The 24,790-nt window shown below is 34.4% G+C and overlaps 1 protein-coding gene and 2 long non-coding RNA genes across 4 annotated transcripts; 2 read left to right on the top strand and 1 right to left on the bottom strand.

Annotated features, from left to right (window-relative positions):
* Nucleotides 1-3,108: 3,108 nt before the first annotated feature.
* LOC135139144 (uncharacterized) lies at nt 3,109-12,296 on the bottom strand. Its single transcript, XM_064069270.1, has 9 exons — nt 11,891-12,296; nt 9,107-11,840; nt 8,952-9,053; nt 6,158-6,481; nt 4,606-6,005; nt 4,453-4,556; nt 3,665-3,896; nt 3,345-3,606; nt 3,109-3,289 (listed from the first exon to the last, which is right to left on the bottom strand). Exons 2-5 carry the CDS (start codon nt 9,468-9,470, stop codon nt 4,933-4,935), a joined length of 1,863 nt encoding a protein of 620 aa, XP_063925340.1. The 5' UTR covers nt 9,471-11,840; nt 11,891-12,296; the 3' UTR covers nt 3,109-3,289; nt 3,345-3,606; nt 3,665-3,896; nt 4,453-4,556; nt 4,606-4,932.
* A 77-nt stretch (nt 12,297-12,373) lies between these two features.
* LOC135139145 (uncharacterized) lies at nt 12,374-15,360 on the top strand. 2 transcript variants are annotated; one of them, XR_010282126.1, is made up of 3 exons: nt 12,374-12,634; nt 12,918-13,350; nt 15,042-15,360. It is a non-coding gene; the product is annotated as an uncharacterized LOC135139145 (long non-coding RNA). The 2 variants fall into 2 exon arrangements; XR_010282125.1 differs by having other exon boundaries at nt 12,918-13,309.
* An 8,231-nt stretch (nt 15,361-23,591) lies between these two features.
* LOC135138341 (uncharacterized) lies at nt 23,592-23,921 on the top strand. The gene is made up of 2 exons (XR_010282028.1): nt 23,592-23,704; nt 23,767-23,921. It is a non-coding gene; the product is annotated as an uncharacterized LOC135138341 (long non-coding RNA).
* The last annotated feature ends 869 nt before the right edge of the window (nt 23,922-24,790 follow it).

Here is a 24,790-nt window from a genome sequence, read left to right on the forward strand (position 1 = left end):
GATAACAAGACTGATGAAACAAAACATCATTGAAAAAGCAACAGGACCAACTCCCTGGGTTTCACCAATAGTTGTAGTTCCCAAACATCACGATCCTAACTCTATCAGAATTTGTGTAGACATGAGAGAGACTAACAAAGCCATACTTAGAGAAAGGCATCCAACACCAACTATTGAAGAAATATTTGCCCAGTTAAATGGCGCAACAGTCTTCTCAAAGATTGATTTGAAAGATGGCTACCACCAACTAACATTAGAAGAATCTTCACGGTATATAACAGTTTTCTCAACACATATTGGTTTGTATCAATATAAAAGACTGAGTTTTGGGATAAATTCCGCTGCAGAGATTTTTCAAAACACAATAAGACAACTGTTAAACCAAATAGATGGTGTGTTAAACATCAGCGATGATATACTAATCTTTGGAACAACTCAACAAGACCATGATAAGACTCTCAAGCAAGTAATAGAACGTTTGGATAACCATAATTTGACAATCAACACAAAGAAATGCATTTTTAACACAAACAAAATCGATTTCTTTGGATATGTATTCTCTAGCAAAGGCATTTACCCTGATCCAGACAAAGTCAAGTCTGTCTCTAACCTAGAACCGCCCAGAAACGTACATGAACTAAGAAGCTTCCTAGGAACGTTGAAATATGTTGGAAAGTTCCTGCCTCACTTAGCAACAAATACTGCAATATTACGTGAGCTGATTACAAAAGATGCTCAATGGGACTGGACTGAAAAGCATCACAGCGCTTTTAATGATCTTAAGAAACAACTAGAATCAGCACGAAACCTCGCCTATTTTGACCAACAGAAAAAGACGCACCTCTATGTAGACGCTGGTCCCATAGGACTTGGAGCGCTCCTTTCGCAAGAACTTAACAACAAAACAGAAGTTATTTCGTACGCTAGCAGAACATTAACTTTGACCGAACAGAAATACAGTCAAATAGAGAAAGAAACATTAGCAGCAACATGGGCCATACATCACTTCAGAATATACCTGTTAGGAGGTCACTTTGTGTTACACACAGACCACAAACCCTTGGTCTCAATCCTACAGAACCCTCGATCAGCTCCTAACGCACGCATTGAACGACTTTGTTTGAAACTTCAGCCTTATAAATTTACAGTTCAATACCAAAGAGGCATAACAAATCCGTCTGATTATTTATCTCGTCATCCAACACACAGCCCACCAGAAGCATATGATAAAAGTGAAGAATACGTAGCTTTTGTAACCAATCATTCACTACCAAACACAATTTCACTTGAAGAAATCGAAAATGCAATGAAAGATGATTTTCAGTTGCAGCTACTGAAAAAGGCCTTGTTAGAAGATGATTCCTTGTTTTGGAAGAAACGAGAACTGCAAACATTCAAGCAAATCAAACAAGAGCTCACTGTATATGGTAATATTATTCTCAAAGGCATTCAAATCGTAATTCCCAGCAAACTGCAGAAAAACATTATCAGACTGGCACATAAAGGTCATCAAGGTCTAGTTAAAACCAAACAACTGGTAAGAACTAAGGTATGGTTTCCCAACATCAACAAAATGGTAGAAGAAGTAGTGAAGTCATGCACAGCATGTCAAGCAGTAACACCCTACAACCAGCGAAATCCGATTCAGATATACCCGACATCCACTCACCCGCTTGAATGTCTAGATGTAGATTACGCCGGACCATTTCCAGATGGAAAATATTATTTCATAATGGTAGATGATTTCTCAAAGTTCCCATTCGTCAAAAAAGTACCATCGACCAATTTCAAACAGCTGAAGCCCGTACTTGACGAGACATTTGCACTATTTGGCCTACCAAAAGAACTTAAATCCGATAATGGACCACCCTTTAATGGATACGAGTTGAAAGAACATCTTTCAAGCCTTAACATCAAGCATCATTTGATAACACCACGTTGGCCAGAAGCAAATGGCAGAACTGAGAGATTCGTGAAAACGTTCAAGAAAGCCCTCTTGTGCGCAACGATCAACAGTAACAATCCAGACGCAGAAATTCAAGAATTTTTAATCAATTACCGAAGCACCCCTCATTCAACAACAAACTGCTCACCATATCAAATTATGTTCAACAGAGAAATCAACAACTTCTTACCCACTCTCAAAAACAAGACGTTTCATGAATACAATCCCCAAACGGACATCGACAACAGAAGAAAACAAAACGAACGCGCCAATCGTAAAAGAAGGACATTTGAACACCGCTTACAACTTGGACAAAAAGTTCTTTGCAAACAACAAAAGAAGAATTCGCTGACTCCACTCTTTGATCCAGATCCATACACGATCACTAGAATCACCGGTTCTCAAATTGAAGCTCGACTAGGAGAAAAGGTGATTGTCAGAAATTCATCATTCTTCAAGCCACACCACTCAGCACAGAGTCCAAGGCCAGAGTATCACCCCTCAACAAGTTTGGCACCCAGTCGATCTTCCCAATCTGAACAAACGCGAGCACCGTTCCCCACAACACCTCCAAGGTCGACAGCTCCAGCCACGACACCCCTTAGACAAGACAACACGGAGGACAAAGTAAACAGTCCCCCAAATCAACGAGTTGAGACGCCCACTGAACGACGTCCCCAGCGAGACAGAAAACCACCGTCGAAGCTCCGGGACTATCTTGTAGAACTCTAATGGCATGTGCGTCATATGAGTTATTGAGTTTAACTTTTATTTTGTATTTGGTATGTGTTCTTTAATTTTCAGTAAGGGAGGAAATGTAATGTACTAGCTTAAAAAAGAGATAGAGAATGACAGTTGACACAATATATATGTTAGAAAAATGAGCTCGTGTAATTTGAGAAACTAACAATATTACCTACCCCAAACAAGACATCACAGGTATATCCTGTATTCGTTTAAAAATGTCATGTATCAACTTGTCGTGTCTACTTCAACATATTTTTTAAGCAACTTGTGATCTTTTTAACTCAACACATGAAATTATATTAGAATAAATTATTGGTATCGTTAGTGTTGTTACAGGTAATAGTGCAAATCTTACTTGAATGCCGGTCGTTTATTTGGGTAAATGGTGGGTTTAAAATAATAATAAAACTACGATAAACGAAAAGACGTTTTAATTTAGAATTCTCTTCATTTTTTTTACTGTTTTTGTAGATGCACCTGCTAACGCATGCTTCCGTTTCCGCAGTTTCCTCTGCTTTATTTCCGCTCTCTTTGTCCGTTCTGTAATTGCAGTGGTTGAGCTACATGACTCGGGCAGTAAGTGTAGAGAAGGAACAGCTAAAAATTGTATATTTTAGAGAATATGTTACAAAGCATAAACCATGTTACATACCGTTTTTTTTCAATTTTTTTGGCCTAATTTTTAATAATCTAGCTTGCAACAAATCTTCATAATCATCGGGTGTAAAATGATCGCTGCAAACTCTTTTATTTTGTGGGTCAAATTTGTCTTTCCTATGGCACTTCCTAACCCATTCCTTCCTAATCTGGGGATCTTTAGGGAAGTTAAAAAACGTCTGACTTTGTCCACTTTCTTTCGCCTTCTTGGAATTGTTCTTGCAAATAGCAACGCTACAAATACTTCCTCCAGGCATCTAATAAATTAAAATAATATAGCTAACACATCACTTGTTTACAATTAATACCTATTACCATAAAATACTACTATAAACACCGGTAGAACAACAAATTTTCAACAAAATCACTCAGTTTCACTACAGTAAACAAGCTGTCTGCAAGCTGTGGGCACGCTGGATGACGTAGCAATATGGCGACACCTCCCACCACTCGTTAGTTACCAGGCAACCTATATACTTTACGAATCTTGACAGCATACGGTATTTGTGCCGAAGAACCTGTATGTATGCGCATGCCTGAGCTGTCACTGAAAAAGCCGGTAAATTCAAACGTAGGTGTTTACACTTGTCATTTAAAAAATGTGGCAAATTGAAATATATGTAATCTCATCGAATTACCAAAAGGCTTAACCCCCAGTTATCACAACAGAATTTGTATCGAAATGATAAATATAATTCATAATAAGTTGATCATCGTTTGTGTTTGCGTATAATCTGCCTTAAAATTTAATATTAATGTACTTAGGGTCATACCAAAAACTGTATAATCATGCTTTCCTCCAGACATACCTACTTGCATTGAATAACCAATTTAAGTATGTGATTATAATTGTATATGATTGTTGCGTCTTTTACCCAACATAATGAAACTTAATAATACGACTTTAGTTTTTTTTTATTAATTAATGTGCTATTTTCAATCAAGCGTAACATACAAAAAACGCGTAAAATAAAAATGTATTTGTAAAAAAATTGTATTTGCTTTATAGAAATAATCTGAATCAACAAAAAATACAACAGAATTCATCTTTACCTAACAGAAAAATACATAGTAATAGTAGCAGTAATAAAAATTATAATTACTAAATTGTAGAAATAAAATTCTCATCCTATTATTTATAAAGGTGATTCCATGAGGACCTATTAATAACCCATGTCACAAAAATCCACTCATTTCTCTAGTGTTTCTGTAACCAATCAGTTCATAATAATGTTGCTTCATATTTGTTCACTTACGGAATAATATTGCTGCGTCTCTTGCACTCTTTTCTTTGTTAAATTCTTCTCGTTTTTTTTTTCTTAACCATCCATCGACATTGCTCATAAGTTCTTTAAAATCATCAATGTTAAGTGCATTCAAAGTATTATTAAGTGACTCCTGCTTTAATTTTCGAAAAGTTTCATCATCCAATGGCAACGGTGTTTGCTGATTATTTTCTATTAACATTTTTACTTCTTCATTTTTCTGCATATCACAATAATTGTGTTCATTTTCTGATTCCATTAATACTCTCTTGCAATAATTATGTTCTTCTATATCTGTAAAAGTGTCTTTAGTCTTCCCTAACCCACATTCATACCGTTCCCTTTCAAACAAAGCAACATCTTGCATAAATTATTTTTTACCATAAACTCAGGACACTGGCATTTGTAATGATGCAAACAGATTTGGCAAACTACACAATACATGAGCCTACAATCATTTCTACACACTCTGTCTCCATACACAACCTTATAAATCTTATTGGAATTAGATCTTACTGAAAACTCTCCAAAACCAACTTCCTCCACCATATTTTGTAAATTTTCTGCTTTTCTATGTCTGTCTCTTACAATTCTGCTTTGATACGTTTCTGTAGAAGGTCTTTCTGTTTCTATTATTCTGTTCCATTCCTTGTCTTCCACTACTCTGTCTAACATATCCAATAACTTCTCTATTGTATTATTTCTCTTCTTATTCAACTCATCATATTTAATAAATTTGTTCAGACTTTCAATTGCCATATTTGTATTGATCCCAGCATTTAGTCTGTAACAGTGAGCCCACATTTTAATACGTTCCATATTCTGAAAATAATGTTTTTTTAAATAATTCAAAAAAATAATTTCCCCCGCTTCAAAAAGTATGTGAAAATAACTGTTGTATAGCTCTTTAAATTTATCTTCATTTGTTTCCTTTAAAATTTTTCCCATCTCAGTCTTCATATTTTTCTTCAATTCTGTATTTTTTAATTTTGCTTTGCCTTGAATGTTCCAATTTTTTATAATATGCCAACTACACAATAAATGTCTTGGTTTTGTTTCCATAACGTTGATCCATGCATTATAATATTTTGGGTCATCATCTGTCATAAAATAGGTGGGACATAATTTTTCACCAACTTTTTTCTTTAAAGCATCTAAAAAATTTTCAAAAATTAACTGATCTTTTCTACTAGACACTAAAAATGCAACGGGAAAACCAACACCCCTATCATCTTTAACTAAAACTGTTGTTAACTCCCATCCTCTAATATTTGTGTTGTGCGTCCCATCCATACAAATAATATTTGTGAATTGTTTAAATTTAGATTCCATCACCTGGTTCATAAAGCCCACTGCAAAATCTTCATCTCTAAGAATGGAATGCCTTTCCCCTACAAGCCAAGCTAAGCATGTGCTAAACAACCAACACCACCAACTACAATCTACATGCATGAATATTTCTCTTAATTCACAGATTTTAAACAAAAATTTTACCTAATTGTAAAAAACCACATGCTAACAAAATAATAATCATATACATTACCAATTTGTTTAAATAAAAATCCATAATTTTGGCCACTTTGATTCCATTCATGCAAAACCTTTATTGTTGTTGCAGCCATATCATCAGCATTTCTAGTTTTTGATAAACTTCGACTCATGTTTCTCAAATCCATTTTTGTTAATAAGTGTAGTCTTTCCAATTTATTCCCTTTAAAGGTCCGAGCATCTTCTAATATTCTCTTTTTACATACTTCATTTTTCAATTTTGAATAAATTTCTTGTTTTTCATTTTTTGTCAATCCTTGATATCTCAGCTCATCTTCATGTCCTACATGTGTTTTTATATATTTAATTTTCACTGTTCCTATAAACAATTGATGCAATTAATATACCCCCAGTAACATTTTATATGTAATAAGTATTGAAGTTCTAACATTTAAATAATATGGGTAACGACAGATTTTTTTTAGAAAATCAATATTGGTTTTAAATATTGAATATATATTTTTTTTCAATGTTTAATACTTATTTAGTTCAGAACATCTAATAAATGTTCTTCATATGAAAGGGGGTATGGATATAAAAAAAACTTGTATGGAATACAATATAAAATTTATTAAACACAGAAATACATTGTCACTGGAAATAACAGTGTATTTGAAATGTTGCGGCAATATTTATACATTTAAAAATTATTTGTCCTAGAACCAATTCGTTGAAAATTTGTACCAGGTGATTTTTTTTTTAATTTCTGCTGTAGTTATCCATGACACTTATGTCAGCAGTGAAACTGAAACTGAAAAATGGGCAACCAGAGCATAAATTTAAAAAATCACCTGATGTGAAACACAATATAAATTTTTTAAACATAAAAATACACTGCCAACTTACAATGAAATAAAAATACATTGTGAATGAACAATGTTCTGCTACATTTCAATCGTTATACAGAAATATTTATTTAATAATTATTTACTCTATAACCAATTCATTGAAAAGCGATATAATTAATTAAAATAAAAAAAATCATACCTCATGTTTTTTTTCGATGAGAATTCATTCTTGCTTTTGTATTCGCTTAATGAGGTCCTACCATTTTTTAAATTTCAGTAGTTGTGGCGTTTTTGTGACTTTTCCGTGTGGTACCTACAATTAAATTAATTTACAAAATTTGTAATTTTTAAGAAATCACATAACTTTACATATTGTAGACTTGTTAATTGTGAGTTCACTAAAAGAGAGATTATTTTTTTCCTTGCCCTGAAAACTTGAAAGCAATTTGGTTCATTATTAATAATTTCTTCAAAATTGCATACATGTTTTTTTACGTCTTCTCTTCCTGACAAATAAACATTATTATCAGTCTGAAACTAGTTTATAAATACTAGGAGTTAATAATAATAATAATAAATGCTTACCAATTCATCCAATTTCTACGTATCTCCCGCAATTTCTAACTCGATTTCTTCTTTTTTTTGGTTGCGCCCGGACATTCATCATTTTGTCTCTACATTAATAATATGCTTATATTCAGAAATATTAAACCTCTTAAATATACTTACGTGTTGAGAAATTGCATTTTCTGCATTGCATGTAGAAGTGAGGTTATGTAGGTTTAGTACTGTTTTCTTGACAAAACGGTATTTACTACACTATTCTGAATTTATTGCAGTACCGATAATCACAATTCACAATAGGACAAACACCATGAACTTAGACAAAATACTTTTTGAACCACCAACAATAACAGAAAATATGTATATGTTGCACATTGCGCAAACGCGTTCCAGCAGAGCAAGCGCATCGGTAGGTGAAACACAAATTTAAGTAAGTTTTATAAAAATGATGAATAAAATTGTTATTTTTTGTTCGCAAAAATAAAAAAAATATTACCTTTTAATGAGCAATTAATAGTGTGCAAAGCGTGATTTCGAATAGTGTCAATTTCACAATAGCTGGTATTTTTTCAAATCAATTTTTAATATTACTCCAATAAAAACCCTATGAAATAAATTACAGTAGACGCCGCTTAATATGATCACGGTTAATGTTATCAACCGCTTAGTGTGATCAAAATGGCTTGGAACGGGCCCACGCAATACCAATGCATTAAAATTTTTCCGTTTATTGTGATCAATATTTCGCTTATTGTGATCAATCTCGCAATTCTTATACAAGCGGGAATTTTTTTTTTGGAGAAGCGAGACGATTGAAACTGCTATTGTTGTTTAATGAACATTCATTGCTCTCAAAAGATAAATTCGCTTATACTATTCACTTTATACTCTCATAGATCTTACCTTATCAGAGAAAAAAAAAAAAAATCTCAGCCCTTACTTAAGAAACTTCTACAACCACCAAAGAAAATCGAGGGTTCCTTTCTCAAAATGGTAACCAAAATTTATTTTAAAAATTCTTCTGTTTATGTACCTTCATCTACCAGCATAATAAACACTATCTTGTTCATGATTTTGTATTATTTTGAGTTTTACTGTCTCTGATGATGGTTTTCGCTTATTATTATCAGTCGGTTAGTGTGATCAATTTGTCTGAGTCCCAAAGTGATCACATTAAGCGGCGTCCACTGTACCTACAAGTTGTCCCAACATGGTACTTTTTTTTTCATTTTTGTTGTTCGGTATCTTGATAAAAAGACATTTCATAAATGTGTAATATATGTTGAAATTCATATATAAATTTATAAATATAAAATGAATATTATATAAATATTTGTAATATCTAGTCAACATTTAATATTATATCAATGTTGTATAAATGTTAGAAAAATATTGCTTGCTACTGGGGACAGTAAACTGTGCACATAGATAACATACCTTCATCAAAAATTTTTGCAGTGATTCTTGATGGACAAGTACCACAGATTTTCTTGCTACCCCCTGCCTTTGGAAATCTCTTAAATGCTTTACTTTCATAGCCTAAAATGTCCAATAATACAATATATTCTTAACAAATTACAATAATAATGTACCATTGTAGCTTCTGTTGCAGTTATAATATATCAGCTGATAGGGGTAACGCACATCTTTTTTTTGCTTTCGACTAATATATTTAACATCTCTTCGTTCTTCGCAAATCCAATTTTTAAAATCTTCATGACTTAGTATCAATTCTTCTACCTCTAATGTTATATTATGCTTTATTTCAAGATGAGTTTTGAGTTCTTCATGGGATTTCAAATTTCTCTCTATTTCATCCCCACACATTGGACAAAAAATCTTTGTTTTGTAAATCCTACCAACACTTTGATCACGGTGAAAACGCCTAAAATGTCTATTCCTGGAAGTAACAAAATTAAATTGTTTGTCACAGACAGAACACTTTATAGATTCCATTCTGGAAGAATATAGAAAAAGCGCATTCAGACCATGATACAAGTAAATATGGTATGGACATACGCAGGTTTGCTGACGTCACCTGGCTGTATTCAGGCGGGAAATTGAAATATTTACCGAGCCCAACGGAGGACTACAAAAAAAAAAACATTTTCATCATGAAATAGAATTGTTTTAATGATAGAAATAAATTATTTAACATATTGTGAAAAGTTCTTTTACTTTATACCGTTCTTAAAACAAAAATATAACGTCATATCTACATTGTGACAGTTGAGGTAGCAGGTATATGCAAGAATTAAGTTTGTCGTTTTTGTGTTATTGTATCTCCTGTTTATTACAAATCTTGGAACATGGCTTACTGTTCAGTCATGGGTTGTAACACCAGCCAAAAGAAATCCAAAGGAATTCACTTTTATAGATATCAGAGCAGTGGTCAGCATTTTGTAGGATTCCTCCTGTTAATACAAAAAATGGTAACAGCATAAGTATTTTACATTTAACAGTGGAATATTCACACAGATTTGTTTTCTTTGTAGCTCGAATATGTTCTCTTCATTTTGAAGATAAATTTAATTATAAATCTATGCAGCAGATAATATTGGGCTATAGCCCAAAGAACAGGAGAAGGTTAGTGTCCACGGCAATTCCCACAATTAAAATTCCCTTATCTCCAAATAAAAGTGGATTTTGTGGAAGTTCGGATCAAGTGGAAGTGTCTGTCGAACACAATTTTACGCCAAATAAAAACGGCTCAACGGAAAAAATAGTGCGAAAAGTTGATATCAACGCGCGCAAAAAGTATCATGTTAATTTGTTTGGTGTTACAGACGTAGCAAAAGAAACGGAACATGGTATTCGGCCGCTAAATGACTTTGAGGATACAACTAAACAAAGAAATTATGAAAACGAGTGGGAAAAGAAATTTAATGCATTACAGAAAAAGTATGATGAAAAAATTGAAGAGGAAAATAGACGACTCGTAAAGAAATTAAATGAAAAAAATGATTTAGTGACGATTGGTACAGCTTCAAAAAAACTGTTTACCCCTGGTCAGATACGGCGCCTAATTAAACAGAAACGTGTCTGTTGGTCGTCCGATGACATAGCATCAGCAATTTCTTTAAGAAGTGTGACTCCAAAAGCTTATCGATATTTGAGGCAAACCTGCAAGTTTCCATTCCCTGATCTGAGAACTCTCAGACGATGGGCCCATACTTTTGATATAAGTCCAGGTTTGCTGAAAAACGTGGCTCTTCTCATGGAGAAACAAGCCAAAAACTTAACAGTTTTAGAAAGACTCACTGTCTTATCATTCAATGAAATGTTTGTGAATAAACAAATTTGTTTTCTAAAAACAAAGGAACAAGTTTTTGGGCCGCACAAGGCGGTCCAAGTAATAATGGCCCGGAGTTTGTGTTCCAATTGGAAGCAACCTATATTTTATAATTTTGATACTGCTGTTACCAAAGAATTATTACATAATTCATTAAAACAGTTGTACCACAGTGGGTACACAGTGACTGCCATAGTAAGCGATATGGGTACGACCAACATGAGACTATGGAACTGTTTGAATATCAATACCAGCAACACAAGTTTTAGCCATCCTAGTGATGAAACAAAGCTCATTTATGTTTTTGCAGATGTTCCACATCTTTTAAAACTGATAAGGAACCATTTTTTAGATCATGGATTTATTTTCGAAAATTCAACCTTGACAAAGAGCGCGGTTGAACAATTTTTAGCTCTGGGTGAAACATCTGATTTAAAAATGGGTCATAAAATTACCCAACACCTAATAGATGTTAAGCGTTCTCAACGCCAAAAAGTGAAATGGGCGGCTAAATTATTTTCTCGCACCACAGCAAATGTCATTAAGTACTGTGGGGAGAATAATTTAATTAATGATCCGAATTTTAATTTACTTGCCAACTTTGTCGAGTTAGTTAATGACTGGTTTGATCTATTTAATACCAATTCTAAATATTCGCGCACTGGCGTTGTCGGCTATGGTTTAGATCTCCAGAAGCAGCAACAACTTTTATCTAAAATGACTGAAACTATAACAAAGCTAAGAGTCAAAGGCCATAAATGTTTGTTACCATTTCAAAAAGGGATTATTGTTAGCAATAGCTCTCTAGAAAAGTTGTTTTTGCACCTCAAAGAACAATACAATCTGGAATATATTTTGACCCATCGCTTGGATCAAGACGTATTGGAAAATTTCTTTTCTCACATGAGAGCAATGGGTGCTGCCAATGACCAACCAAATCCAGTAGATTTTATGCATCGCTTAAGATGGTATATTCTGGGAAGACATTCACCAAGAGCCTTAAGCAACAACAAAAATTGCGAGGAAGATAACGCCTGCAACTTAGTTCAACCATTAGGTGGAAATGAAGTTTGTTTAACAGTACCCCTTTTCACATCATTAATCGGTACTTCAAACGAAGGGTCAGGCAATCAAGATTTTGACGATTTTGCACATTTGCAGTTCACTGATAATGACTCTGATATTCATGTCTCTTTACCATCCACCATTGTTAGCGATGAAGGTCTCCGGTATCTCGCTGGATATGTTGCCCATCGTTTTCGTACAAAATATTCTCATCTTGGTGTCTCATCACAGAATGTTGTAGCTTCTACGTCTACTTCTGATTGGATTCAATTTATATCCAAAGGGCAATTAATACAGCCATCGCCAGAATTTTTACAAATTGCAAAGGCGATGGAAACTTTATTTCTGGCCTATCATGGGCCTGAAATAAAAAAAGAGCCAAAAATTATTCAAAATATTGTTAATTTAGTTAAAATGAACATAGACTGTATCATGGTACAAGAAGACATGGTATAGGCATCCGGTGTACCAATTTAGAAATCGTCTGCGCATCTATTTGTGACGTGGGTTGGCATCAACGACCTTGTGAGCTTCGCTAGGGAAGGCTAGGGACTTTTAGCTTGAGCTGTCATAGCTCTGTCAAATACGTCAATTAGCTGCCGGCCAAGTGTGCCGGCTTACGAAAGATAATGAAATTAATAGTGATAAAAATGTAATTATTGAAAGTTGAACGGTCCAAAAATGTGGAACACACCCTGCGGTAACTGCTTAATTTTTGCGATTCGCTGTTATTTACGGGGAATACAAATTAGTCAACAGTAAGGTAAGTTTTTACCCACTCACGCACTTTAGTCTTTAATGAAGTTATACAAGAAGAACTACATTAAAATTTAGAAATCAAAGTATCCAGTTCTAATGTTTTCCCACAATTTGTTTTATTTTTTTTGTACACTTAACCTCTGATTTGTCCGCGATTATTGATTTGTTCAATTCCCTAATGCGGATATACGTTCGCGTTCTCACCAAACAGCGAATCACTTCATCTGGAAACTTGCTAGTGTTAATATTATTTTTTACTTCGTTTACGACGGTTGTTATGATTTTAGGCACTTTTTGAATGTCTGCCCCGTGGAAATTTACAAAAGTTGCTTCCATCACTTCCGCAACTTGCAGAAATTCTTTGGTAGGATGAAGCAAATTTCCTTTTGAAATAAAGTTAATCCAATCTAGGTTAGAAGTTGAGGTGGAAGGAACGTCATTGTCTGGGCTAGAATTACCGAGATGTGGATATTTCGTCCTGAACCGATGTGCTACATATCCAGTTAAATACCGTAGTCCTTCATGATTGATGATTATTTCTGGTGTAATTATGCTGGAATCACCACCTTCACACAGGGATGGATCATCAACAAAATGAATTTCAATCCACTCACAATTGAGCTCTGTATCAATATCAAAACTTGAAGATGTATCTACAATTGAAGCAAACAATGGAGCAGTAAGACAAACTTCCTGTTGTTCTTCATGGTCTTGTAAGGGGTTGGTTAATTTATCATCTTCATCTTCCTCACAGTTTTTAGATTGAGTGAGAGCGCCTGAAGAATTTTTTCCTAAAATATACCACCTCAAACGATACATAAAGCTAATGGCATCAGGGTTGGTATTTACAGCACCCATACTTCGCATATTAGAAAAAAAATTTTCTAAAACATCTTGGTTCAAACGCCTAGTCATGATATATTCCAGGTTATAAGTAGTTACAAGGTAGTGATATAGACCTTCCAATGATTTATTGGTAATGATGATTCCTTTTTGGAATGGTAATAGAGCACGGTGTCTTACTACTCTCATTGCTGTCATTACTTCAGTCATTTTCTGGATTATCTTCATCTGATCATTCAAGTTAACTCCAAAGGCACTTACTCCTTTTGCTGAATATTTTGAAGATGTATTCAGCAAGTCAAACCAATTGTTCACCAACTCAATAAAATCAGAAAGTGTTTTAAAATTGCTGCACTGGATTAATTTGTTTTCACCACAGTAGTCAAGTAGTTTGGCTGTCGTATATGAAAATAATTTAGCAGCACTTTTAACTTTTTGACGTTGTGACCTTTTAACATCCAACAAGTCCTGGGTAACTTTATGGCCAATTCGCAAGTTGTTGTTTGTTCCGAGTTCAATAGCATCTTCAATGTATTTTTTGCCATAATTTTTGTTATTTAAGCAGAAGCCGCTGTCAATAAAGTGGTTTCGAAGCAGTTTCAGTAAGTGGGGAACGTCGGCAAATGCAAATACTAATTTGCTCTCATCATTTGGGTGTTGAAAAAATGATTTTGATATATTTATGTTTAGTTCCCTCCACAAGCCTAAATTCTGTGACCCCATATCACATACAATTGCAACAACTGTATAATCACACTCATACAAAGTTTTGATGATATGCAATAACAGCGTTCTTGTCATAGGGGTATCAAAATTATAATATATGGGTTGCTTCCAGGGGGAACATAAACCGCGTGCCATCACTACTTGTACTGCTCGGTGGGGTCCAAAAACTTGCTCTTTTTCTTTATGAAAACAATATTGTTTGTCTATGTACATCTCATCAAATGAAAGTACCGTCAATCTTGAAGTTTCATTCAAAATTTTGGCTTTCTTTTTCATTAATAATGAGACGTCTTTCAAAACTCCAGGATCGACACTAAACGTACTTGCCCACCTTCTTAAAGTGCTCAAATCAGGAAGTGGATATTGACACTTCTCTCGTAAGTATTTATAAGCTTTCGGGCTAATGCTCCTTAAAGAAATTGCCGATGCAATGTCTTCGGCTGACCACTGGATACGTTTTGTTTGTGTCACTAATTTTTTTATTTGACCAGGGGTAAAAATTGTTTTTAACGTCTCTACAATTTTTTGATCCTCATTTCTTGCCTTCAGTGCACCTTGGAGTGCTAGGTTTTCATCTTTTATAAGTTTTAGTTGGTTACTTAATTTTTCATATTTCCTTGACAGTGTTAGGAATTTCTTTTCCCAGATTTGCTTTTGACTTTTATATCTTACGCACTGACACTTACGACAAGCTTTAAGGTCGTTTGAGGAGTCTATTTTACTGCCACTATTGTCATTATTTGTCGATGCATCATATTTTAAAGATTGAATATCACTGTCATTTATATTTCTTGAGGCACTTAATGAAACGTTAAACAAATTCTTTTTGCAATGTTTTACAGGAAGCAACAGAGGCAATGGAACTGAAGTCATTACACATTTACCATTGTTACTTGAACCACTTTTATCTGGAGTTTTTTTACTTAAACTGTTATGGCTCAATACATTTGTAAAAGCCAATGGCGAGTGTCCCGTTTTATGTGGAGCCAAAGGACCCAGTAATGTAGGTATTGCTGTATTTAATATTTTTCTTCTGTTTTTTGGGCTATAGTTTAATACTCTTTGTAGTCCTAGTTTCGTTTCACATTTCTTTGTAAAATGTATTGAACACATTCGAGCTAGTGAAAAAGTAATAAAATGAAAAACAATGTTTATTAATTATTTATTTGTTTTTATTCTTACCATTCTTAACATTTATTGGGCTTCGACCACAGAATTCCACCCAAGCCTCTAAAATTATAGGTTCTTTGGGAAATCTGTAAAAAGTAAGATCTGGTTGCTTTTTTTTGCTATTCCCACAACCCAAAACAGCACAGTAAGTCATTTTTAAAAGAAAAAGATAAAATTTTGGTTACACTGGGTTACGCGCTAACGTAAACTGCAAGTAAATCCAGGGCGTACTTACTATTTAATGTAGGGGTGGAGTGGACCATAGACAAAGATACAGCTAAATCGTCTATGGAACAAGTCCTTTGATGAATCTCGACAAGTATTTTTTTACCCTGGCAGCGGCTCTAACTACTTTTATTAATGTATTAATCCTTTTTTTATTTATTTTGCGTATCTCATTTTTGACGAAACTATATTTTGTTTAATATATTGATATAACAATAACTTTTGTTTTGCAATTTTAGAAATTTATCTCTTTTACTTAATTGTCTAGATTTAGGATTGATACGGGGGAATTTGCAACGTGACAGGATAAAAAAATATAAAACTTCAATTTAAAGAATGTATTTTAAATTTCGCGCTAATTTCACCCCACTTGACGTCACACCCGATGCGTATGCCTATACCATGTCTCCTTCTACCATGGACTGTATGAGTGATCCTGATCATGGTAGAAGGAGACATGGTATAGGCATCCGATGTACCAATTTAAAAATGGTCTGCGCATCCATTTGTGACGTTAGGTGGCATCAACGACCTTGTGACTCTTGTGAGCTTCGCTAGGGAAGTCTAGGGAATTTCAGCTTGAATTGTCATTGCCACAGCATATCATTCAGTAAAGACAGCTCGTCAAATATTGGAACAACGTGTCCTTATCCAACCGTTTTGATTAGGCGGGATTTTTGAAACGAAGTGGAATATTGGTTGCCTAAATTACAAATACAGCTCGTCCGTAAAACAATGTAAAAGGAACTGATATAAACATCGAATGAACTGAAACCAATTTTTGGAGTGTGGCATGAAGACTACGAAAAAAATACCACTTTGAACAATAAAAAAGAATTGTGCTTATATTTATTTTATTCATTAATAAAAGTCTATCACTTTACCAAGTTAATTTCAACATAAACATATCAACTACCTATTTTGCCAATGCCTTCAATTTTCGCCAAGTGTGAACCGTTTGAAGAGTCAGAAAGTGAACGCTGTTGTTTTCATCTTCCCTGGGAAAAGTACTTTGATGTTTTTGGTTGAATTTTTGTTGTTAGTTAAATTAGTGAAGTAATTCTGAGAACTTTTTCATAGTAACATGGACTATAGTGGTAGACCACCTCGTGATTCCAGGCACAATAAAAAAACCTGCTTCAGAGGCTTCTTTAAATTTCCCTCGGAATCTGTAAGATAAGAAATATAAAGAAGTATATTATTCTATAATCAATACAAAAATTATTTGGTATGCAATTTTTACAGCACAGTGAAAATTCCAATAGTTGTAATGATTTAGGATCTATTTTACTAGCAACTGAATCTAAAGAAAGTAACCAGTGTCAAATTATTAATAGAGTTTTAAGTTGAACAACTTTTGCACATAAATCTGTGGAAGTAAATATGACAGACTACAGACATCTGGACATGGAGGAACAAAATTCTTTAAGTTATGTCTGTGGATACTTACTGAAGAAATGCTTGATGAAATATACCTGTGAAACATGTAGTTATTTTGCCGTTGCACGTAATGTTATCATATATGATAAACTTCTCTGTCACTTCAACGTCTTTGATGATGATCCACCATTTTGGCAATCCTAAAGCTGGCCATTCACACTCCAACGTCCCATTGGATGCAACTGTTGTACAATTCTGTTAAAAAGCAGCAGTACACACACACGTTACGACCTTGCAGTTAAAAATTTGCGATCGTGATGACAACATGTCCGACAAAATGACGAAAATGTACTTTTATAGCTGCTCTCACGATTTGAATAACATACACTGTCGAGTCATGTCCACACATCATCAAATTTCCATCCAATACAACACGATTGTACTGCTGCAGACAGACTTGTTCACCGACCGTCCACATCCAACCGATTTGCATACACAGACGTTCAAAAACACTTCAATTTGGTCATATCAAACACAATTGTTCTGCGGCGTTGAAACGTGAGTGGCGCGCTTAAGATGCTACATGAAACATTCACCTTTTATGTTGCAGCCCTAGAAAAACGATTTGTTTCACTATTTTCTACCAACTCAATTTTACCTTCATGTGGCCGATATATAAAAGCTGCCCTCGTAACTGTGTCCATACCAGCATACCGCACCCCTGTGCCCTGTGTACAGTTTCCACAATATTATTTATTTTATTTATGTGTTCGAACGCGCATTTTCTATTCAGTAAAAATAATAAATCACCGTTACAATATTAAATACCAAACATCTAAAATGTCAAATTTGACGCACAATGTTGACATGGTGGTAAATTTTATTTAGTAACAAGGTTTGCCACTACAGTTTCTAGCCAAAATTCAAGGTCATGTCCTTATTCAACGGTCGATTATTGTTGTTCTAGTCCGTTACGTGTATTTCTTATGGACCTTTCAAAAGCTGTCCTTACTGAATGATATGCTGTGTCATTGCTCTGTCCAATACGTCAATTAGTTGTCAGATAACGAATTGTATTTTAAATTTCGCGCTAATTTCACCCCACTTGACGTCACACCCGATGCGTATGCCTATACCATGTCTCCTTCTACCATGATCCTGATGAAGTGCTTACTTGTTTAGTCCGAACAAGAACTTATATCAGAATAAGAGAAATGAACAAGGTACATTATCAAGACAGCTTAAAACACAAGGGTTTAAGAAAAATGAAAAAAATCCCTGATTTAAATATTTAATATAATCTTCGGCTTCCAACATCACATTTTCTTTCTTAATAGTTGTGTATTAAATTATTGGTTTGTACTTACCAAATGTACGAGATTCTTTGTACAATTATTATTACTATTCACAATCAGTGTAAAAACAATTTGCAATGTTTCACAATTTTTATTCTGCAGAGTATCTTCGGCTGAAATATACATATTTTCTTATTATTTGCTATCATCCCCGCTATTTTTTTAACAACGCTAGGTCGCTAGCAAACCACCAATTTGTTTTTACGCATCTGTTTGGTAACAATAAACAATAACCCTCATAACCACAAAAACTCATAACTGCCTCATAACCCTTAAAATTGATATTTGACATCAGATGTCAACACAGAAGTGGAAGGTCATTCATTCCACATGACGTCAGATAACGTTGCGCAGAAGAAGACGAGTTTTGGTTCATGGGATGTCCATACCATATTTACTTGTATCATGTACGTACGTAAAACAAGGTGGAAGAAATTCTACGACCTCATCATTATTATTATTTTTTCACTCATGACCTTTTTTGATAGCTTTCGCGCATTCACCAGAGTGCGGGAGGTCGAACTTCCCGCACACGTGCATTTAACTTCCCGTTGCCATGGTAACCTTAAAATACTCGGGTAGTGTCAACATTGTGACGTGTTGACGGCGCTGTCAATGGCGTTGTTTATAAATAACTCACAGTTAATCTCTTCAGTTTAAAGGTTTATTCGTCGCAAAAAATATTGTACACAACACGTTCGTGAGCCTGCTTCCCGCATTCACGCAAATGCGGCACTCCCTTCGGTCGTGCCTCAAACAAGCGTTCATGCGGGAAGCAGGCTATCCCGAACTAGTTGCGTAAATTACTATTACAGAGCAATTGATACAAACAAAAGTATTATTAATACAAAAAATAAATAAACAAGTACAAATATAAAAAAAATTAATACACCGGATACCTGAGCACTCATTAAGTCTAAATTAGGACTTACTTAACAACTAGAAAAAAAAAAACAATTTAGCAATGATACAAATTTGAATACCTTACTTACCTTTTTACAGAAGTACACTCTGCAAAAAACAGATCGAGAATTGTCAACTACCATTAGTCGGGATACTGTTTTAGTTTTAAGAAGATATTAGATAATTAGTTGTTTAGAATAAAGTAGTATTTTAGGTGTTACATATGGTTATTACAACTTTAATACAATTTTTTTTAGTTGTCGAGCATTGTTAGATTTGTAGCAGTTGCAGCATCTAATCTTGCATTAGGCACAAATGTAATTAAAATGATAAAAAACGTAGCAACCGTTCCAAATATACTCAAGATTGTAGATCGGCCAAGAACAAAAAATCTGGCTGCGCTAAACTGAGGAAGGTTGTTTGCAACAATGTCACCAAATCTATCCATTTCTTCCCTTTCATTTCTATCTAAAATTGTTGTAGTGGATTTCTTTACCAGAAAAACAAGCTCCTCGGATTCTGCCATTATATTTTCAAATTTCAACAGTACCATGCTTGTAGGTATCTACAACAAACTAATTAGAAAGAGAAAATACGCAAACAGCAGTACCTACGAAAGATAGAAGAGCAATTAATACTTGTGTTATTATAACATGAGATGCGTGTTCTGTTCCATAGATGTTATATTCAAGACTATATTCTAAAGAATTAAGAAATTGAAGAGTAGTGAATGTGATGAGTAAAAGTAAAGACCATCCGAAATTGTCATTAAATCTGTTCACAATGTCCTTCAAGGTGTAGGCAAAGCAACTCATCTCATGTAAATTTTTGTCGTTTTTGGGAAAACCCTTTTCGAAGCAGTGCTTCAAAGCTTCATATCTCTGGCCAATCATTTCTAGAATTGTGTGCAAATACATGGTGTGACAAAACTGAAGATAATATTGCAATATCTCGAACACGTATACTAACTCCCACAACCCCAGAATGGAAAACCAGGCCTGTAAATTACCACACTAAAGAAAGTAAACTGAGATACCACAAATTTCCATTGTATCCATTTTTTTTTATCATTGTCGTCCTCTTTTAACAAACAGGATGTGTTTTTTAAACCACTGATTAACTCACTCCACTGTAACACTTTGGACGCTTCAATAACTATTCGACAACAATAAGTACACAACACAATATCGCTGAGAAGACATAGTGTAATTTTTGGAAAAGTGTACTCTAAAAAGTAATCTCTGAAATACACTGATACCGTGACACAAGTAATCGTAAGTAGTATCACCATTACTTGTTGGATTTGACGGAATTTTGAGTTTTCGTTGCTTTCAACGGAAAGTGGAGTTATTGCGAGAAATTTCCCCACTTTTAAATAGGCATCTAACAATTGAAAAGACATTGCGTAGTGCGTGTGTTTCGATTTGTTAGAATGAAATTTAGCAGTGTTTTTTAGTTAATTGACCCGGAATGAAAAGTGGTCGTCCTCTCCTCCCAAATTTCAAGAAAAACAAGAAGTAGAGCCACCTGGTATCGTAGTGGCCCAACTAATGAGCAAGCGCGTAGTTTAAAAGTCAGTACCATATTTCTGTTTATTAAATTTAATTCCAATTTCACCTGTGTATTTTTCAATAAAACCAAGATATGCTGAAAAAAATGTATTTATGAATCTCAGAATACATTACAATACGTAATGACCTAAATGAATGAATTTTCAATAGAATTAATCAAGTAAAAAAACTATAAAAACATTTCAAACAAAATAATTCTTTGGCATGCATAAACAAATATAAGAAAAAAAGAAACATTAAAAAACGAAACTCAGACGGTAAAATAAAATTAACAAATATTCTAAAAGTCAATATTTGGTTTTACGTCGCACCCGAAAGTTAAGTCACAGCCAGTATTTCAGCCAAAATTGGGTTGTAAAGTAATGGAAAAATTTAAAAATACTTTAAGCAGTTTTCTTAAACCTTTTCATTTTAGTGTGATGACCTTCACTCAAGCCTTTCGTTTTCTTTCTGTCTCGAACATACTTATAAATCAAAAACCTTGTACTCAGATTTGAAACGACTCTCCAAATTTGTTGGATGAGCAGTCTTGTTCAAATATGTGTACAAATTGTCATGTATGTTTCGAACAAACAACATTACATTCTCACTTGCATACATAATAACCACGGTCTTTGAAGCACGTGAACAAATGAGATGGTAACATTTCCGTGGTAGTCAACGTACTCTGGCAAGCATCACAATTGGATACATCTATCTGCTTTAAAATATAGCCTGAAACATAAGCTAATCCTTGACTGTCTTCATCTGACAGTTTTTCAAAGTTTTTAAAACAAACAGATGCGTCCAAATTTGATGTGACCTTTTCTTCGTCAAGTTCGGTTACCTTTTCCATTTGGGCATTTTCAGTCTTCGGAGATTTTCCAACGGCGTGCAACCATTATCTTCACAATTCCCTTCTGTTGTTGGGGCAACAAGCTTATTGACCACAACAGTTTTCAGGGCGGCAGTGAACTGTTGACAGGTTGGGTTGGTGTTGAACGCTGGAAAATAAATTCTCTAAAGAATCTTGGTTTAGACTGCGAACTGAACGAATCGTAGTTTACCAACCTCGAAAAAACGAGTAACGGCTAGTGCAATCTGCATCTGACGAGAGCTCAATTAGTTTCCAGTCCAATTCAAGGTTGATCATAATCCCTCTGACAAACTCATTTCAGCGGGATTGATGTCGGTTTCATACGAAATTTTAATCAAAATAGCTTTTGAAGTTCGGATTGATGGAGTTGAAAACAATTCTCTAAATACCTGTACAAATGTGGACTCTTTTTATAAATGGACAATGCAAAACCTTTATTCTGATCTGGCCATCTACAACCAGGAGGCTTTCTATTACGATTTCTTAGTTGTGAAGTAACAAAGTCACTAAGTGTTTTTACTTTTTTTCTTTCATTTTCCAGCAAAGATTTTTAATTTTGACAATTTTGCAACAGCGCTTCTATGAATTTTATACATCAAATTTTTTTGGAGTTAAATCTTTCCTTGAAAGCCCTATTTTCCCGCAAATTGCCTTGCTCCCTTTCATAAGAACACGCTGTACAAACAGGACAGTGCCTGGTTTCAATCTCTATTTGTTCTCACTCACAAAGTCCGTATTTTGAAAATAATCCTCACAAATAACAAAATTTGAGAACCTGTACTTTCCTTGCTACTGCAAATTTCCTTCCATCTTCTATGCACTTCTGGGTCCTGCGGGAATTGAAAATAGTGCTTGTTTCGACTACCTATGAGATATGCATTGTTGCAATATTTCTTCGTCTTTCCCTCCATAAACCAATGAGAATCTGATCAACAAGTATTCAGAGTCAATTAATTGAAAAAACGTATTACAAAATTTATGAAATTGTTTACCTTATCGTTACACAAGCTTCTTTGTTTCTAAAACAGAACACTTCAACTAATGGCATAAAAATTCACCGATGTTAACCTGTAAAAAGCGGCAAGAATCAAAAACCACCGTATAGTAGTAAACAAAACAAAACACAATGAACAACGCATGAGCAGTTCATTTATTTGTTCATTGTTGGTGAAAGGAATTTTCGTTTCGCACCAAAATCGCACTGGACCAGTTACCAAAGTTACCAAACTGCACCAAACTGTCAACAACGTCATTTCCCCTTGCCTCACTTCGTCCGTCGTGGCCCCAACAAACTCGTGTTGCAGGTTTGCCTATCTTGATCTTGTCTTCACCCCCGTTTTTCTTGATGTGTATACTTAACAATATGTAGGAATTAAAACAGGAACGACAGATGTTCCAGATCTATACAACATTTGCTAAAATACGTTGGTGAAACCAGGTTTCATTGTAATAATACCGCGTGTTCATTAATTAGCCAAATACACTGACGTCATCCGAGGTCATCAAGATGGCAGCGTTTGACAACTAGCCGGTTTTCTCATAAGAGTCAATGCTAATATTTTCGGAATTCATTTAAATTTGAGAGTGTGTCAACTGTGTTTTTATAGTTTGGTAAGTTTGTTACAGTTTCTAGAGTGTGTAGATATCTGTAAAACGCACCATAACGTTTGAATATCCTTAAAAAATAATGTTTTCCAATGTGATGTACAGGTTAACTTCGCTGCATCTTATATTATTTGTTTTGCAAATTAATTCTGTGTTAATGTACATCAATGTTTTTTAAATACACTAGCATCTTAATATTATAATGTTTTGTATTTTAGGAGAAAATGCCTAAATTTTGTGCTGTTGTGGGTTGCGCGAATCGAAGCACCAGAAATACGGACAAATTTTATTTTCCTTTCCCAGCAATTAGCAACAATACAGGTAAATATGTACAGAATGGGGAAAAAAGGCGGAAGCTTTGGTTAAAAGCCTTGAAACGAGTGGATTTAACGAAGCCAAAGTAAAGTATTCCTATATTTGTTCGGATTATTTTATTTTAGGTACAGTAACTACCTATTAGGTTTACAGTTTCTAATAAATTACTACATTGATGCTCTTTTAGGTAAACCTGCAGATTTGTCGGATGTGGACCAGCCTGATTATGTTCCATCACAAAATTTAGGATATCAAAATAAATTCACTCATAATACTTGTAATGTTGAAAGACACAGTCGTTTAAAAAAGAGAAAACTGAATAAATGCCTCTAGACTTTTGAATGCACGAATTTCATTGTAGGTTATTTTACTTATTCCAAAAATAAAAAAGTTTAGAATGGTATTCATTGTTATGGTAGGGACATCGTGTAAACACAAATTAAAATCACTTGCACTCATTATATAAGGATCTACGCCGTTTAAATTATCCATACTTTAAAAACAAATCACACATCTTCACTTAAACCCGTCACATTAACCTCAAACGAAAATATTAATTTCCGATTTACCGCTTAAAACACACGGATGTATTTTGGGTGACGAGGAATTCAGACCAAAACAGCGTTCTGTATTTTTATTGTTATTATGTATTTCTAAACTCAAATCGCCAAAAAAAGCACCCTGATACACAGAAAAGATATGAAAGAAGCTACTGACGTGTTTATTTTCTAGATAAATATCCACACTTTTAAATAAAATGCGAAAATGTTAACATTGTCGCTTACGAAGTTTCACGGCGCTTGTCAAACGCTGAGTTCCCGCCACAGCGTGACGTCACGTGTTATTGGCTAATTATTTCAAACACATGTGCAATGTTGGTTGCATATTGGCTTTTTGAACACTGAAAAAACTAATGGAAGAAAACAATTTCCGCAGATTTGTGAATAAGTTTGCCAACCCTCATTCGGGCAAGGGGAGTCCAACGAATCCGAGAGCTAGTTTACGCTTTAATATCTTTTGCAAGTTTTATTCAAATTTAACGTGTCTTTAGTACTTCCTGGCATTAGATCCACAATGAAAATTATACTTCCATAAGCGGGCAGGTGGGGTCCATTGGACCCGAAGCTTATATCATAATTTAAACAGTTCAATTGCAAATGAATCATGAGTAACTAGAACTGTAAGCTGGTTCATACAAAGAATCGAAAATT

Source organism: Zophobas morio, unplaced genomic scaffold (assembly GCF_036711695.1).
Source record: "Zophobas morio isolate AGI-343-1 ecotype UQ-CSIRO unplaced genomic scaffold, CSIRO_AGI_Zmor_V1 ptg000030l, whole genome shotgun sequence".
Classification (NCBI taxonomy): domain Eukaryota; kingdom Metazoa; phylum Arthropoda; class Insecta; order Coleoptera; family Tenebrionidae; genus Zophobas; species Zophobas morio.